The sequence below is a fragment of the Bufo bufo genome, chromosome 5 (assembly GCF_905171765.1).
Source record: "Bufo bufo chromosome 5, aBufBuf1.1, whole genome shotgun sequence".
In the NCBI taxonomy this organism is placed as follows: domain Eukaryota; kingdom Metazoa; phylum Chordata; class Amphibia; order Anura; family Bufonidae; genus Bufo; species Bufo bufo.
This window is the reverse complement of record NC_053393.1, coordinates 98,212,985-98,227,662: the sequence shown is the minus strand read 5'-3', so window position 1 is coordinate 98,227,662 and position 14,678 is coordinate 98,212,985. Positions and strand designations below refer to the sequence as shown.

The window sequence follows — 14,678 nt, the reverse complement described above, 5'->3', positions numbered from 1 at the left end:
TCGCACAATAATTGTGCGGATCACAGCCCCCTGTAAGAGATCGGGTGCTGCCAGGCAGCAGGGGGCAGTCATGGACACCGTTCTCAGTATATTCTAACTAGAAGCGTCCCCATCACCATGGGAACGCCTCTGTGTTAGAATATACTGTCGGATTTGAGTTTTCACATGTTTCCGTTTTTGCGGATCCGCAAAAAACGGATGACATACGGAAACATTTTCAGGAACAACGGATCCGCAAAAATCGGACCGAAAATCGGGATGTAGAAAAAAAACGGACGTGTGAATGTAGCCTTAGGCTAATAGTTCCTATTGGGCAAAATCCATAGCAAACAGTCTCATAGCGTAATAAGTGGAGTACTCACTATTTAATGCGCAACTCTGTGGCGTCCCGCATGTAAGAGCGCTTACCTCGGTGTCGATTCAATCAAATGCAAACGGCAGAGTGTAATTGCTTGCTGACGTCATAAAATCGGAACTCCTTATCGCGAGATGAGCTGTTACCTTTTCTTTCGTATGATACAGACTCTTTAATCGCGGCTTAAAAAATCGCAGTGAAGCTTCGATCTTTTGATCATAGATTGCTATCAGTAGCCAGCCGTTAGTAAAGTCGACCACCAGTCGGTTTTCTTTCGTTTTTTCAGAAAATAGTTTCGTAGATATCTTTCAATGTCGCATGGCCATGCTTAAAATTTCGGACTCTTTATGAATATCCATCGATCCAGACGCGTTCGAAATAGATCCCTATTTCTTCCTCAGTGGTTTACGCTATGAGACTTAGGTCTTTTGTATACATTCTTGCCCACTGGACAAGCACTTATATTTCTATTCACTCACAGTTATTGGTGGATCTGCTAGAGCGAGGGTCTCCAACTTGTAGGCCGCTAGCCATGTCTCTCAGGGATCCCTGCTGTATGGTTAGTGGCTGTCTGCTAGACCAGAGCACTTTGGGAAGGTCTAGCAGACTAGCAATACATGCAGTGCACCGGACCACCGGGGAGGCGTGATGGTGACGTGGGAGAGGATGGGAGTGGAGGTGGTGGCATTAAAGGGGTTTTTATACTGATGACCTCCGGGTAGGTCCTCTGGTTATCCAGCTGTTTGGGAAGGAAGCAGCGCTCGCAGTAGTGTGACGGCCTACTCTCAGCATTTCCTAGGCCACATGCATCAGTCACATGGCCTAGGTGCAGCTCAGCCCTATAGAAGTGAATCGGGCTGAGCTGCTATATCAAGCACAGCCACTATACAATCTATGACTCTGTCTGGTAAGCTGAAAGAAGACTGCGGCACTACAGTACTGTACTCATTTTGTCTGGGGAGCAATCATTAGGAGAAATAAAATAGCTGCCATCCTATTAGTACACACAAAACCAGTCCTAATCACACAGGAGTTACTTCACAACACTGAGGTAAAGAGCTGCCTCATCCTCCTCTTTGCTCTACTTGTCAGAGGTTATGATCCCGAATACAGATGATAAGATCTTCAGCTGAATCTCTATAGGAATGGAGTTCATGAGGAGACATGAAGTACAGAAATGAGGTGGGGATGTGGCTGATGAGCAGCAGCACTTGTATGCAGTCTCCATTACCACAGCCCCACATTACCACAGTCTGTCCTGTCCATCCTCTCAGTACTTCATGTCTTCTCATTGTCTCCATTCCTATAGAGATTCAGCTGAAGATCTTATCATCTGTATTCAGGACCATAATCCCTAACAAGCAGAGCAGAGAGGAGGATGAGGGAGCTCTTTACCTCAGTATTCTGAAGTAACTTGTCCTCCTGTGTGATTAGGACAGGTTCTGTATGCACCAATAGGATGGCGGCCATTTTATTTCTCCTAATGATTGTTCCCCAGAAAACACGAGCCATTATAACTAATGAAAGGTATTTGATAATATATTTATAATGAAGTAATATTTATGTATTTTTATTTCCTTAATTCCCGGAGAACCCCTTTAAAGAGGAACTTTCATGGGTCCAGACATTATGAAATAAGTAGCAGGATATGTAGGGCATAGAGCAGGGATCTAAGAGTGCTTACGATTTTTTTCTGGGCACCTGCCGTGCCCCCCGTTCACTATTCCCGCCTGGTATGCTAATGAATAGCATCGATACAGGGAGGAGGGGACTGCCCTGTTTCTCAATGGGCGTCTCCTTCCCCCTGGCTGTAGCGCGGTCCAATCAGGGATGAGAGCGTCACAGCCAGGGAGAAAAAAAAACCTCACCTTCTCCCTGGCTGTGAGGCTCTCCGCCGTGATTGGACCGCGCTACCGCCAGGGGGAAGGAGACGCCCATTGAGAAACAGGGCAGACCCTCCTCTCTGTACCGATGCTATTAATTAGAATACCAGGTGGGAGAATTCAACATGGGCACATAACCTGCTACCTATTTCATAATGTCTGGACCCATGAAATGTCCTCTTTAAGAAGAAAGAGAGGTGTGGAATTCATTTCTGTCTGTTTGACCCAATGAAGTGTGTTCCTGTTAGTCATTTTGACTCACATTACTTCAACCTTCTTTCATAGGCTGTCATAAGATCTTGTGCTAGTCCTCATGCATAGTTGCCAACTGTCCCATATTTACCAGGACTGTCCCTGATTTTCAGAGACAGTACAGGGAAAATTTGCGACATCCCGGGACGGGATGGGAGTCGGGGCATTCCCATTGCCAGGGCTTATATGCCCCAAGTTTACCAACAGAAACGGTAAGTATGCTCATGTGCCCATACACCTGTACGCTGGGCATCTCATGGGGCTCCACATGTATGTGTTGTCCATGGCATGAAAGAAGAAGGGTTCCGGCTTACTGTATCTCCTTCCAGAACAGAAGGACTCAAGTTGCCCGATCTTTCTTTTTGTGGGTGGGTTGTCAGGGAACCTCTGTACACTTTAGTTAGCCGGTCCCGATGAGTTACCTTTAATAACGTGAGTTGTTTGCCTACACAGCAGCTATATTGGTGCCTTCTGTGGGGAGGCCACCTGCCGCATACCGCTGACGCAAGGCTCAAACATGGTGGCGCCCCCCCTGGTTTTCCTAAACATACACAAAGAGGAAAAACAATCTTTGTAACAAACAGTTTTTTTTAAATTACAGATAATTTAAGTGCAAGTGCAAACAAGTACAATCATACCCAGTGTCACCCAGAGCCAGTCCCCTGCCCTCCTTAATCATACCCTGTCACCTTTACCCAGTCCCCTGCCCCCTTAATCATACCCTGTGCCAACCAAAGCTAGTCCCCTGCCCCCTTAATCATACCCAGTGTCCTGTCACCCTTATCCAGTCCCCTGCCCCCCTTAACGCCTCCGGACCGCCTAACGCACGGATGCGTCCTGGAGGCGGTCGATTTATTCCTCCTGGACGCATCCGTTCGTCATCTCGCGAGACGTGAGATTTCCTGTGAACGCGCGCACACAGGCGCGCGCGTTCACAGGATCGGAAGGTAAGCGAGTGGATCTGCAGCCTGCCCAGCGGCGATCGTTCGCTGCAGCTGAGATGTGATTTTTTTAACCCCTAACAGGTATATTAGACACTGTTTTGATAACAGCGTCTAATATACCTGCTACCTGGTCCTCTGGTGGTCCCTTTTGCTTGGATCAACCACCTAGGACACAGGCTACTCTGTAATATGTAGCACCAAGCACCACACTACACTACCCACCCCCGCGTCACTTATTAACCCCTGATCACCCCAGATCACCCCATATAGACTCCCTGATCACCCCCCTGTCCATTGATCACCCCTGTAAGGCTCCATTCAGACGTTCCGTATGTGTTTTACGGATCCACGCATCCATGGATCGGATCCGCAAAACACATACGGACGTCTGAATGGAGCCTTACAGGGGGGTGATCAATGACAGGGGGGTGATCACCCCATATACACTCCATAATCACCCCCCTGTCATTCATCACCCCCCTGTAAGGCTCCATTCAGACGTCCGTATGTGTTTTGCGGATCCACGCATCCATGGATCGGATCCGCAAAACACATACAGACGTCTGAATGGAGCCTTACAGGGGGGTGATCAATGACAGGGTGGTGATCACCCCATATAGACTCCCTGCTCACCCCCTGTCATTGATCACCCCCTGTCATGATCACCCCCCTGTAAGGCTCCATTCAGACGTCCGTATGTGTTTTGCGGATCCACGCATCCATGGATCGGATCCGCAAAACCATACGGACGTCTGAATGGAGCCTTACATAGAGGTGATCAATGACAGGGGGGTGATCACCCCATATAGACTCCCTGATCACCCCCTGTCATTGATCACCCCCCTGTCATTGATCACCCACCTGTAAGGCTCCATTCAGACATTTTTTGGGCACAAGTTAGCGGAAATTGATTTATTTTATTTTATTTTTTTTGTTTGTTTTTTCTTACAAAGTCTCATATTCCACTAACTTGTGTAAAAAAATAAAAACTTCCATGAACTCACTATGCCCATTACGAAATACCTTGGGGTGTCTTCTTTCCAAAATGGGGTCACTTGTGGGGTAGTTATAGTGCCCTGGCATTTTAGGGGCCCAAATGCGTGCAAGTAGTTTGAAATCAAAATCTGTAAAAAATGGCCGGTGAAATCCTAAAGGTGCTCTTTGGAATGTGGGCCCCTTTGCCCACCTAGGCTGCAAAAAAGTGTCACACATGTGGTATCGCCGTACTCAGGAGAAGTTGGGGAATGTGTTTTGGGGTGTCATTTTACATATACCCATGCTGGGTGAGATAAATATCTTGGCAAAAGACAACTTTTCCCATTTATTTATACAAAGTTGGCATTTGACCAAGATATTTATCTCACCCAGCATGGGTATATGTAAAATGCACCCCAAAACACATTGCCCAACTTCTCCTGAGTACGGCGATACCACATGTGTGACACTTTTTTGCAGCCTAGGTGGGCAAAGGGGCCCACATTCCAAAGAGCACCTTTCAGATTTCACCGGCCATTTTTTACAGATTTTGATTTCAAACCACTTCTCACGCATTCGGCCCCTAAAATGCCAGGGCAGTATAACTACCCCACACGCGACCCCATTTTGGAAAGAAGACACCCCAAGGTATTTCATGATGGCATAGTGAGTTCATGGAAGTTTTTATTTTTTGTCACAAGTTAAGTGGATATGAGACTTTGCAAGAAAAAAATAAATAAAAATAAATTAATAATTTTCCGCTAACTTGTGACAAAAATAAAAAGCTCTAGAACTCACTCATCAATGAATACCTTAGGTGTCTACTTTCCGAAATGGGGTCATTTGTGGGGTTTTTCTACTGTTTCTGGCCATTGTAGAAGCTCAGGAAACATGACAGGTGCTCAGAAAAGCCAGAGCTGCTTCAAAAAGCAGAAATTCACATTTTTGTACCATAGTTTTGTAAACACTATAGCTTTTACCCAAACCCATTTTTTTTTTACCCAAACATTCTTTTTTATCAAAGACATGTAGAACAATTAAATTTAGAGAAAAATTTATATATGGATGTCGTTTTTTTAAAAAAAATTTACAACTGAAAGTGAAAAATGTCATTTAAAAAAAAAAAAAATCGTTAAATTCGATTAATAACAAAAAAAGTAAAAATGTCAGCAGCAATGAAATACCACCAAATGAAAGCTCTATTAGTGAGAAGAAAAGGAGGTAAAATTCATTTGGGTGGTAAGTTGCATGACCGAGCAATAAACGGTGAATGTAGTGTAGGTCAGAAGTGTAAAAAGTGGCCTGGTCATTAAGGGTGTTTAAGCACTGGGGGCTGACGTGCTTAATTAGAACCCTGCCCCCCATTTAATGAAAGATATTTGGTAAAAAAGAAAAATAAGAACAGGTACACACTATTTGAAGGCCGGCCCTGAAGCATTTATCTGAATGCTGCCATTTCAGAGATCATCTATCACCCTCTGCTGGGTTATACAGGCTTTGGGCTCATACTGGGCAAGGGCCGGTGCAACCATATAGGCGAACTAGGCGTTCGCCTAGGGGCGCCGGCCTGCTGGGGGCGCCCTGGTGGGCTCCCCCTGACTGGGGCTGCAGCCCTGGCGAGCGGCTCTTGAGCCGCCCCCAGCGCCGTGACAAGGGGTCAGGAGGTGGAGGTCCTCTTAAATTGGCAGAGCAGGCATCTGCTTACCCTGATGGCAGGTGCCTGCTCTGCCAGTAAATTACCGGAGGAGAGGAGGCGGGCGGCAAGGGAGGCTGTTCTAGTAGCTCCCCACTCCTCCCTCGTGCGCCCTCTGTGATGCCGGAATATGGCGTCATTCCGGCCCCGGCATACTAAACGGCGCGCTGGAGGACTGAGGAGCTGCACCACACTGGACCCCAGGGAGGTGAGTGTTTAGGTGTCTGCCTGTGTATTTATGTCAGTGAGTGTATGTATGTCTGTCTTCCTGTCAGTAAATGTATGTGTAACATCCCAGAGTATGTCACTAAACTCTTTCCCCCCTGCTACAACATGTTAGGTGTTTATGTATTGTCATCAGATGTGATTTGACTGTGCATTTTCATCATATGTACTTTCCAGGCCTGTATTATGTATTTGCTGTAATTTCCCTGTCCGCCAGCAGGTGGCAGCAATATGTAGCAGATCAGAGCTAGGTTAGTATACCTAGGTTGGAATAGTTCATTCCAGGCTAGCTCCCCCCCTCTTTGAGAAGGAGTGGAATGTTCCCACATCCTGCCTCATGGGGAGGAAGGAAAGTTCTAGTTAGTGTGTACCAGCCCCCTCCTTGGGGAAGGCTGTGTTGGTAGGAGCTCCCAGAAACAGAGATCCCAACCTAGGATCCAAGCCTCGGCTGAGGCCCAGGATCACCCTTCCCAGCCTGAGTCATCGTCCTCAGCTGGTTGACAAGCAAGCAGCCATCTCCAGAACTAAAGATCTCCAGGAAGAAGCCATCATACCCTGCGAGCAGTCCTGTGAGTACTTATCCAAAGACCAGGAGAAGCCAAATACCTCCTCAGCTAGTCAGGCCCAAACCAAGCAGACTAAAGACAGAGCAGAAGATAGATACCTGCCAGATCTACTAGGCATATGTACAAGAAGCAGAATAGGTATAAATTCCTGCCACATATTGCCACTACCTGCTGGGACCCTAGACTAAAGCTGTAACTTGTATGGATAGAAGCTGCATACCACCAAGTAAAGACAAGTTGGACCCTATTATCTGTGTGGATTTCCATCATTCCTCAATTACTCCTATTAACCACACTCAATTTATTGCATGTGAGCCAGGATCCAGGAGTCCAGCCGTACCACAGGTAGGAGACACCGTGGACATTATACAGAGACATTATCCCCCTCTGGCATTCCTCACCTGGTACGTGAGCTCATAACACCTTAAAGGGCCCTGTTACAGTACCTGCGCAAGCTGCAACTGGCGTCACAAACTATTACACATAGAAACTGACCCACTGCATAGCATGCCCACTGACCCAGTGTCCTGCTCATTGCATATGTCTGTCTGTCATTGAGTGTCTGTGTGTGTATGTTATTGAGTATATGTGTGTGTGTTTCAGTGGGTAGGTGTATATGTCAGTGAGTGTCTGTGTGTGTGTGTGTCAGTGAGTTTCTGTGTACATCATTAAGTGAGTGTCTGAGTGCGTGTCTGTCTGTCAGTGTGTGTGTGCCTGTCAGTGAGTGTATGTCTGTCTGTCAGTGAGTGTATGTGTGTATGTCAGTAAGTTTCTGTGTATGTCATTCAGTGTGTGTCTGTCAGTGTCTGAGTGCGTGTCTGTCTGTCAGTGTGTCTGTCTGTCTGTCAGTTAGTGTATGTCTGTCTGTCAGTGAGTGTATGTGTGTATGTCAGTAAGTTTCTGTGTATGTCATTCAGTGTGTGTCTGTCAGTGTCTGAGTGCGTGTCTGTCTGTCAGTGTGTCTGTCTGTCTGTCAGTTAGTGAGTGACATGAGGGGGCGGCAAAATGGATCTTTGCCTAGGGCGGCAAAAATCCTTGTACCGGCCCTGACTGGGCAGATGTGGCGACAGAGACCGTGTTTCCTGATCAGATCACAGTCATGTGCCTGAGGTCGGTGCATTGATTTGTGCAGGAGAATTTCTGACAGCTCCATAAATTAGGGTGCACTTCCCCTTTAAGGAGGTTAGAGTTACCATTGTAGGAGGAGGAGCCTCCCCCTTTACATTCAGTCCCCGCTTCATAGGAGCTTCCATTCCACATTCACATGTCTGACAGATACACATGGAACAGCCTCCACCCATTGGCTGATGGTCCAAGGACCGGCCAACCAAGACACACCCTCTCAGGCGCTGATTGGAGGACGCTCACCACTACAGACAGCACACGCCCATAACTACAGACAGAGGACACGCCCCTCACGTACTGGCAGCCCATAGGGTGCAGCATTGTTCCCACAGGTTATACAGTCTATACTTAGGCGGTGGGTTTACATGACGACGCCCCCTCGACAGTTAGAACACGCCTCTTTTCAGACTGACGTCGCCCCCCCCCCCCCAATTAGACACGCCCACTGTTGTGTGCTCGGTGCTTGGTGACACAGCTCCTTCAGCCAATTACCGTCTGGTTCCCGGGGAGTCGGGCGTGCCTCCGTTACCGTGGTAGCGGGAGAGTGCGGCGGAGCGACACATAGAGGGGGGGTCACCATGGAGGATGTGGAAGGTAAGGAGGGGCTGTGGTAGAGACATGTCACCCCGGCTGGCAGGAGGGTCACCCCGACACAGAGCATCAGCTGATCGGGCAGACAGAGGTCGCTGCGGGCGCGGTGTGTCATCCAGAGATGCTGTGATCCCAGGAGAATCAGGGCAGGCCCGGAGCACCGCCGCTGACTGCTGCTGCCTGGCAGGGCCCTGCCTCCTCACTTGTGTCAGGGGCCCCTGCCTCCTCACTTGTGTCAGGGGCCCCTGCCTCCTCACTTGTGTCAGGGGCCCCTGCCTCCTCACTTGTGTCAGGGGCCCCTGCCTCCTCACTTGCGTTCCAGTTCATTTCAATGGGTCCGCAAAAGATGCGAACAGCACACAGAGTTGCTCCGTTTCGTGGCCCCGCAAAAATTATGAGACATGTCCTATTCTTGTCCGTTTTGCGGACAAGAATAGGCATCTCTATAATGGGCCTCCTGTTCCGTTCAGCAAATTGCGGAAGGCACACGGGCAGCATCCGTTTTTTGCGGATCTGCAATTTTTGGACCGCAAAAAAACGACATGGTGGTGTGCATGAGGCCTGACACTGTCCAATCAGTGCTGACCGAGTCAGAGTGCACGTAGCCATGCCCCCACTATAATGGAAATGGTAACATATATGATGCCATGGACCGCAAAAAAAACACATGGTGGTTGCATGAGGCCTGACACTGTCCAATCAGTGCTGACCGAGTCAGAGTGCACGTAGCCATGCCCCACTATAATGGAAATGGTAACATATAGCTGTTACCGGTGGAATAACAGAGGAACGGCACAACACACTCTGGAATTGTTCTTTCATGCTTCTTGTCCGCCTTCCATAAACCCTTACGTCCCATCACACGTCTGGCGCATTCTTTCTCCCCAGATCTGCTCGCAGCATATCCGTCACAATATCCGCAGGTCCTACATGCGGATCGGTCACGGACTTGCTGCGGATTTCATTTGTAAAGGGTGTAATCTGCAGCCAGGCAGCGGTAAGTGCACATGTAAGGCCACTTTCACACGGGCGAGTATTCCGCGCGGATGCGATGCGTGAGTTGAACGCATTGCACCCGCACTGAATCCCGACCCATTCACTTCTATGGGGCTGTTCACATGAGCGGTGATTTTCACTCATCACTTGTGCGTTGCGTGAAAATCGCAGCAAGCTCTATATTCTGCGTTTTTCACGCAACGCAGGCCCCATAGAAGTGAATGGGGCTGAGTGAAAATCTCAAGCATCCGCAAGCAAGTGCGGATGCGGTGCGATTTTCACGCACGGTTGCTAGGAGACGATCGGGATGGAGACCCAATCTTTATTATTTTCCCTTATAACATGGTTATAAGGGAAAATAATAGCATTCTGAATACAGAATGCATAGTAAAATAGCGCTGGAGGGGTTAAAAATAAATAAAAATTTAACTCACCTTAGTCCACTTGCTTGCGTAGCCCGACTTCTCTTCTGTCTTCATCTGATCTCTGTGCAGCAACAGGACCTGTGGTGACGTCACTCCAGTCATCACATGATCTTTTACCATGGTGATGGATCATGTGATGGACCATGTGATGACCGTAATGACATCACCACAGGTCCTTTTCCTGCAGAGAGATCAGATGAAGACAGAAGAGATGCCGGCTACGCAAGCAAGTGGACTAAGGTGAGTTAACATTTTTTTTTAACCCCTCCAGCACTATTGTACTATGCATTCTGTATTCAGAATGCTATTATTTTCCCTAATAACCATGTTATAAGGGGATATAATACAATCTACAGAACACCGATCCCAAGCCCGAACTTCTGTGAAGAAGTTCAGGTTTGGGTACCAAGCACGCGCGATTTTTCTCACGCGAGTGCAAAACGCATTACAATGTTTTGTACTCGCGCGGAAAAATCGCGGGTGTTCCCGTAACACAACCGCACATTTTCCCGCAACGCCCGTGTGAAAGAGGCCTAACACAATTCCAATAGTGCCGTGTGTGAATCCACCCCTAGGGAGGGGCACAGCCAGGAATCACGGGCCCCTATAATAAAGAGAGCCCCACTACACTATGACCACCAGAACTTCTGTCAGGGACCCCTGCCTCCTCCCTCCTGTCAGGGGCCCCTGCCTCCTCCCTCCTGTCAGGGGCCCCTGCCTCCTCCCTCCTGTCAGGGGCCCCGCTATTATCCTGTATGGACATACTGAAGTGGACGCCCCTCTACTTGCTGTCCACTTCCTCCACAGCTGATCATGGGGCCCCTGTAGCAGCAACCTATCACCAGTCACCCAGCCATGAGCTGGACAAGGGGTTTCTGCAGAAGGGGCCCCATGATGGCACCCATCAACCACTGGGTCCTCCATGACAGCTGAGGTGTAGCCATGAGGGAAGCAAACATTGGGGGAGATTTATCAAACTGGAGTCAAGTAGAACTGGCTGAGTTGCCTATAACAACCAATCAGATTCCACCTTTCATTTTTCAGAGCTTCTTTGGAAAATGAAAGGAGGAATCTGATTGGTTGCTATGGGCAACTGAGCCAGTTCTACTTTACACCAGTTTTGATAAATCTCCCCCATAGTGCCCACTCTGTAGCCCAGCAGCGCGGTGCCCACTGATCACACTGGATAATGGAGCAGGGAGGACGTCAGCAAGCATGATATTTATGTCATGAATTCACTTGCCCCTGCTGGTGGTCATAGTGCAGTGGGGCTCTCTTTATTATAGGGGCCACACACGGCACTATTGGAATTGTGTTACATGTGCACTTACCGCTGTCTGGCTGCAGATTACACCCTTTACAAATGAAATCCGCAGCAAGTCCGTGACCGATCCGCGTGTACGACCTGCGGATATTGTGACGGATATGCTGCGAGCAGATCTGGGGAGAAAGAATGCGCCAGACGTGTGATGGGACGTAAGGGCTTATGGAAGGCGGACAAGAAGCATGAAAGAACAATTCCAGACTGTGTTGTGCCGTTCCTCTGTTATTCCACCGGTAACAGCTATATGTTACCATTTCCATTATAGTGGGGGCATGGCTGCGTGCACTCTGACTTGGTCAGCACTGATTGGACAGTGTCAGGCCTAACAGGCCGCGGCCACCGATTCTTTTTGTGCGGCCATTGGCTGAAGCAAGTGGGTAGGGACTGCACAATTGCGGACAAGAATAGGAACATGTTCTATTTTTAATGGAGCCGCGGACCGGAAGATCGGGGTGCGCATCCATTTCCTGGCCCCATAGAGAATGAATGGGTCCGCACCCTTTCCGCAATTTTGCGGAACGATGCGGACCCATTCTACGGACATGTGAATGGATGAGTGTGTAGCCTGTGGGATCACCCCCCCCCCCCCCCCACACACACACACACACACTTTTTTAATGTATTGATACATTTCTAGGAGGATTAACAGAGGAACAGCACAATGAAGAGTTGTGAGAAAAGATGCTCTAGAATTGTTACGTCAGGCGGGATACGGAGAGGTGGCTCCCGATACAGATATGTGATGAGCCCCCGACCCTGAAGCGGTCCGGCAATGATGGCGCTCTTGTTAGAGTTTACATAGCAGTCACTTGTGAACAGCAGCCGAGGGGACAGCTGAGAATCTGCTCTGGAGGTCACCTCTAGTGAAGACTAGGAAGTCGATTGGGGGGGTTACCAGTCAGATAGAGGGACGCTCTATAACGCCCCTCCTCCCATGTCACTAAATATAAAACTCAACCTCTAAAAATACTCTTCAGCCGCCATTTCTCCGATGACTGGATGTATAGGACTGTCATCCTCCAGCTGCTTCTTATCTGTCACTGTCCTTGGCTAAGTGACAACCAGTATGGCCGCCATCACAGTCCGTCCTAGGCTCCTCAATGGCCGTTCTGCCAGGATATTCAGTCAGGCGTCCGCGGCTCCGCTGCTGATGCATAACTGAGGAGATCTGCCTTCAGGATTCTGGGAAAGCTGAGTGCCACCGCCGGTGAGATTTCATATTACCAGCGCTTTTCCTGCAGATCTGTCATCAGAATTGGATGTGGCTTTTAAAGAGGACCTTTACTTGCAGGGTAGTTTTCCCGCTCAGTATGTTAATAGTGAGCATCGGTACAGGGAGGAGGAGGAGGAGACGCCAGGGTTTCTCAGGGGGCGTCTCCTTCTCCCTGGCTGTGCCGCGATCCAATCACAGCGGAGAGCATCACAGCCAGGGAGAAGGAGACGCCCATTGAGAAACCCTGGCGTCTCCTCCTCCCTGTACCGATGCTCAGTATTAACATACTGAGCGGGAAAACTACAGGGGGCACAGCGGGGCGCAATATTTTTTAAAAAAACAGGCAGGGTGGCAGCATCAGAGGGTGGTACCCTGCAAGTAAAGGTATTTATCTAGAATAAAAAGGTCCTCTTTAAAGGGGTTGTCTCACCTCGACAGGATATGCCCATAATGTCAGATAGGGACCCGCACCTATCTCTAGAGCAGAGCGCCAAAAGTTCAGGAGAGCGCATGCACTGCCGACCCACTATTCATTTCTATGGGAGGTCCGAAAATAGCCCTAGTGACACGCTTGGCTATTTCCGGAAGAAATAAATCGAAAGCGCACTCCGCAGGCACGGCCTCCGCTCCATTCACTTCTGCCGGAGACAGCCAAAATGAATGGAAAGCAGCCAAACCTACGGGGTACGCTCTCCCGGACTTTGGGCACTCCATTCTAGAACTAGGTGGGAGCCACTCCTATCCGACATTGGGGGCATATCCTAGCAGATGTGCTGACCTGGGGTGGGAAAGCGGTCTACTCAGTGCTTACTCCTCCATCGCACTGCTGATGCCATCGTCTACGACCACCTGTCGGCTCCTCCGCTCATATGCTGTATATGAAGCTGAACAGGAAGACTCGGGAACACAGCGGGAGCGCCCGCATCCAGTCCCAGTGACTGTGGCATCGGCGGACCGCAAAACACATACGGTCGTGTGCATGAGGCCTAAGACTGACACGTGTGATGTTAACCGAGGGGGCCAGACTTATTTGAAGCCCAGAAAGACTGGGGATTTCCCTTGTTCGGGTTGCTGTAACTGTGGGAACATGTGGAAAGGGAACACTTTTGTTCACCCATAGAGTGGCAAGAAATTCAACATTGCAGAATATTACACGTGGCGGTCTAGGTTTGTCATCTACATGATCGTTTGATCTACGTGGGAGAGACGACCATGGAGATTAGGGAGCGTATCAGCAAACACAAAAGCACTATAAGGAAAAAAATGATGGACAAGCCGGTGGCAAAACATTTTATTGATTCTGTCCAGGTCCAAGACTCAACATTGAATTGAATGTAAACAGTGCAGAGAGGTAGAATATTTTCATTTATTGTTGTCCGATTCGGTATATAATGTTTTTATATGGTTCTTTAAGGTATATTTCTTTCACACTAGCATTGTTTGAATCCGGTGTTCAACTGCCCGCCGGATCCGGAAAAACGTGTGAAAACGGATTATATTTGAATCCTGATCAGGATTTTGATCACAATGAAAAAATGCATTGGAAAAAACGGATCCGCCATTTATGGACTTTGACTTTTTTTTCCACATTTTTCGGGTTTAACATGCAAAAGCCGGATCCGGTTTGACGGAACACACGGCGCTGGATCCGGCGTTAATGCAAGTCAATGGGAAAAAGGCCGGATCCGGCGTTCAGTCAAAGTGTTCAGGAGTTTTGGCCGGAGGTTTTCTGAAAAGCCTGATCAGTCAAAGACTGAACTGAAGACATCCTGATGCATCCTGAACGGACTGCTCTCCATTCAGAATACATGGGGATATAACTGATCAGTTCTTTTTTTCCGGATTTGAGCCCCTAGGACGGAACTCGGCGCCGGAAAAGAAAAACGCAAGTGTGAAAGTACCCTACACTCTCTTTTTTTGCACTTTAATTATCTGTCTCCTTGGGGTACAGTTTTTTAGGGTCACTAGCTCCATATTATATGCCGACACTCATTGTCTCATCCATTGCCTTCTTTTTTTCCCCCTAAGCCGAGGTCTAGTGACAATCAGATTGTCATCTGGTCTCCGTGAGATATGTAGTGGCAATAACTTATGTCTGAAATCTATTGTAT

General features: G+C 48.5%; 1 protein-coding gene across 2 annotated transcripts in view; it reads left to right on the top strand.

Annotated features, from left to right (window-relative positions):
• Positions 1 to 8,464: 8,464 nt before the first annotated feature.
• ZC2HC1A (zinc finger C2HC-type containing 1A) overlaps positions 8,465 to 14,678 on the top strand; it is a 69,178-nt gene continuing 62,964 nt past the window's right edge. For both annotated transcript variants that reach the window (XM_040432216.1, XM_040432217.1), the window contains exon 1: positions 8,465 to 8,612. In XM_040432216.1, coding sequence (XP_040288150.1) covers positions 8,597 to 8,612 — 16 coding nt within the window. In that variant the 5' untranslated portion in view covers positions 8,465 to 8,596. The remainder of the gene's footprint in view (positions 8,613 to 14,678) is intronic.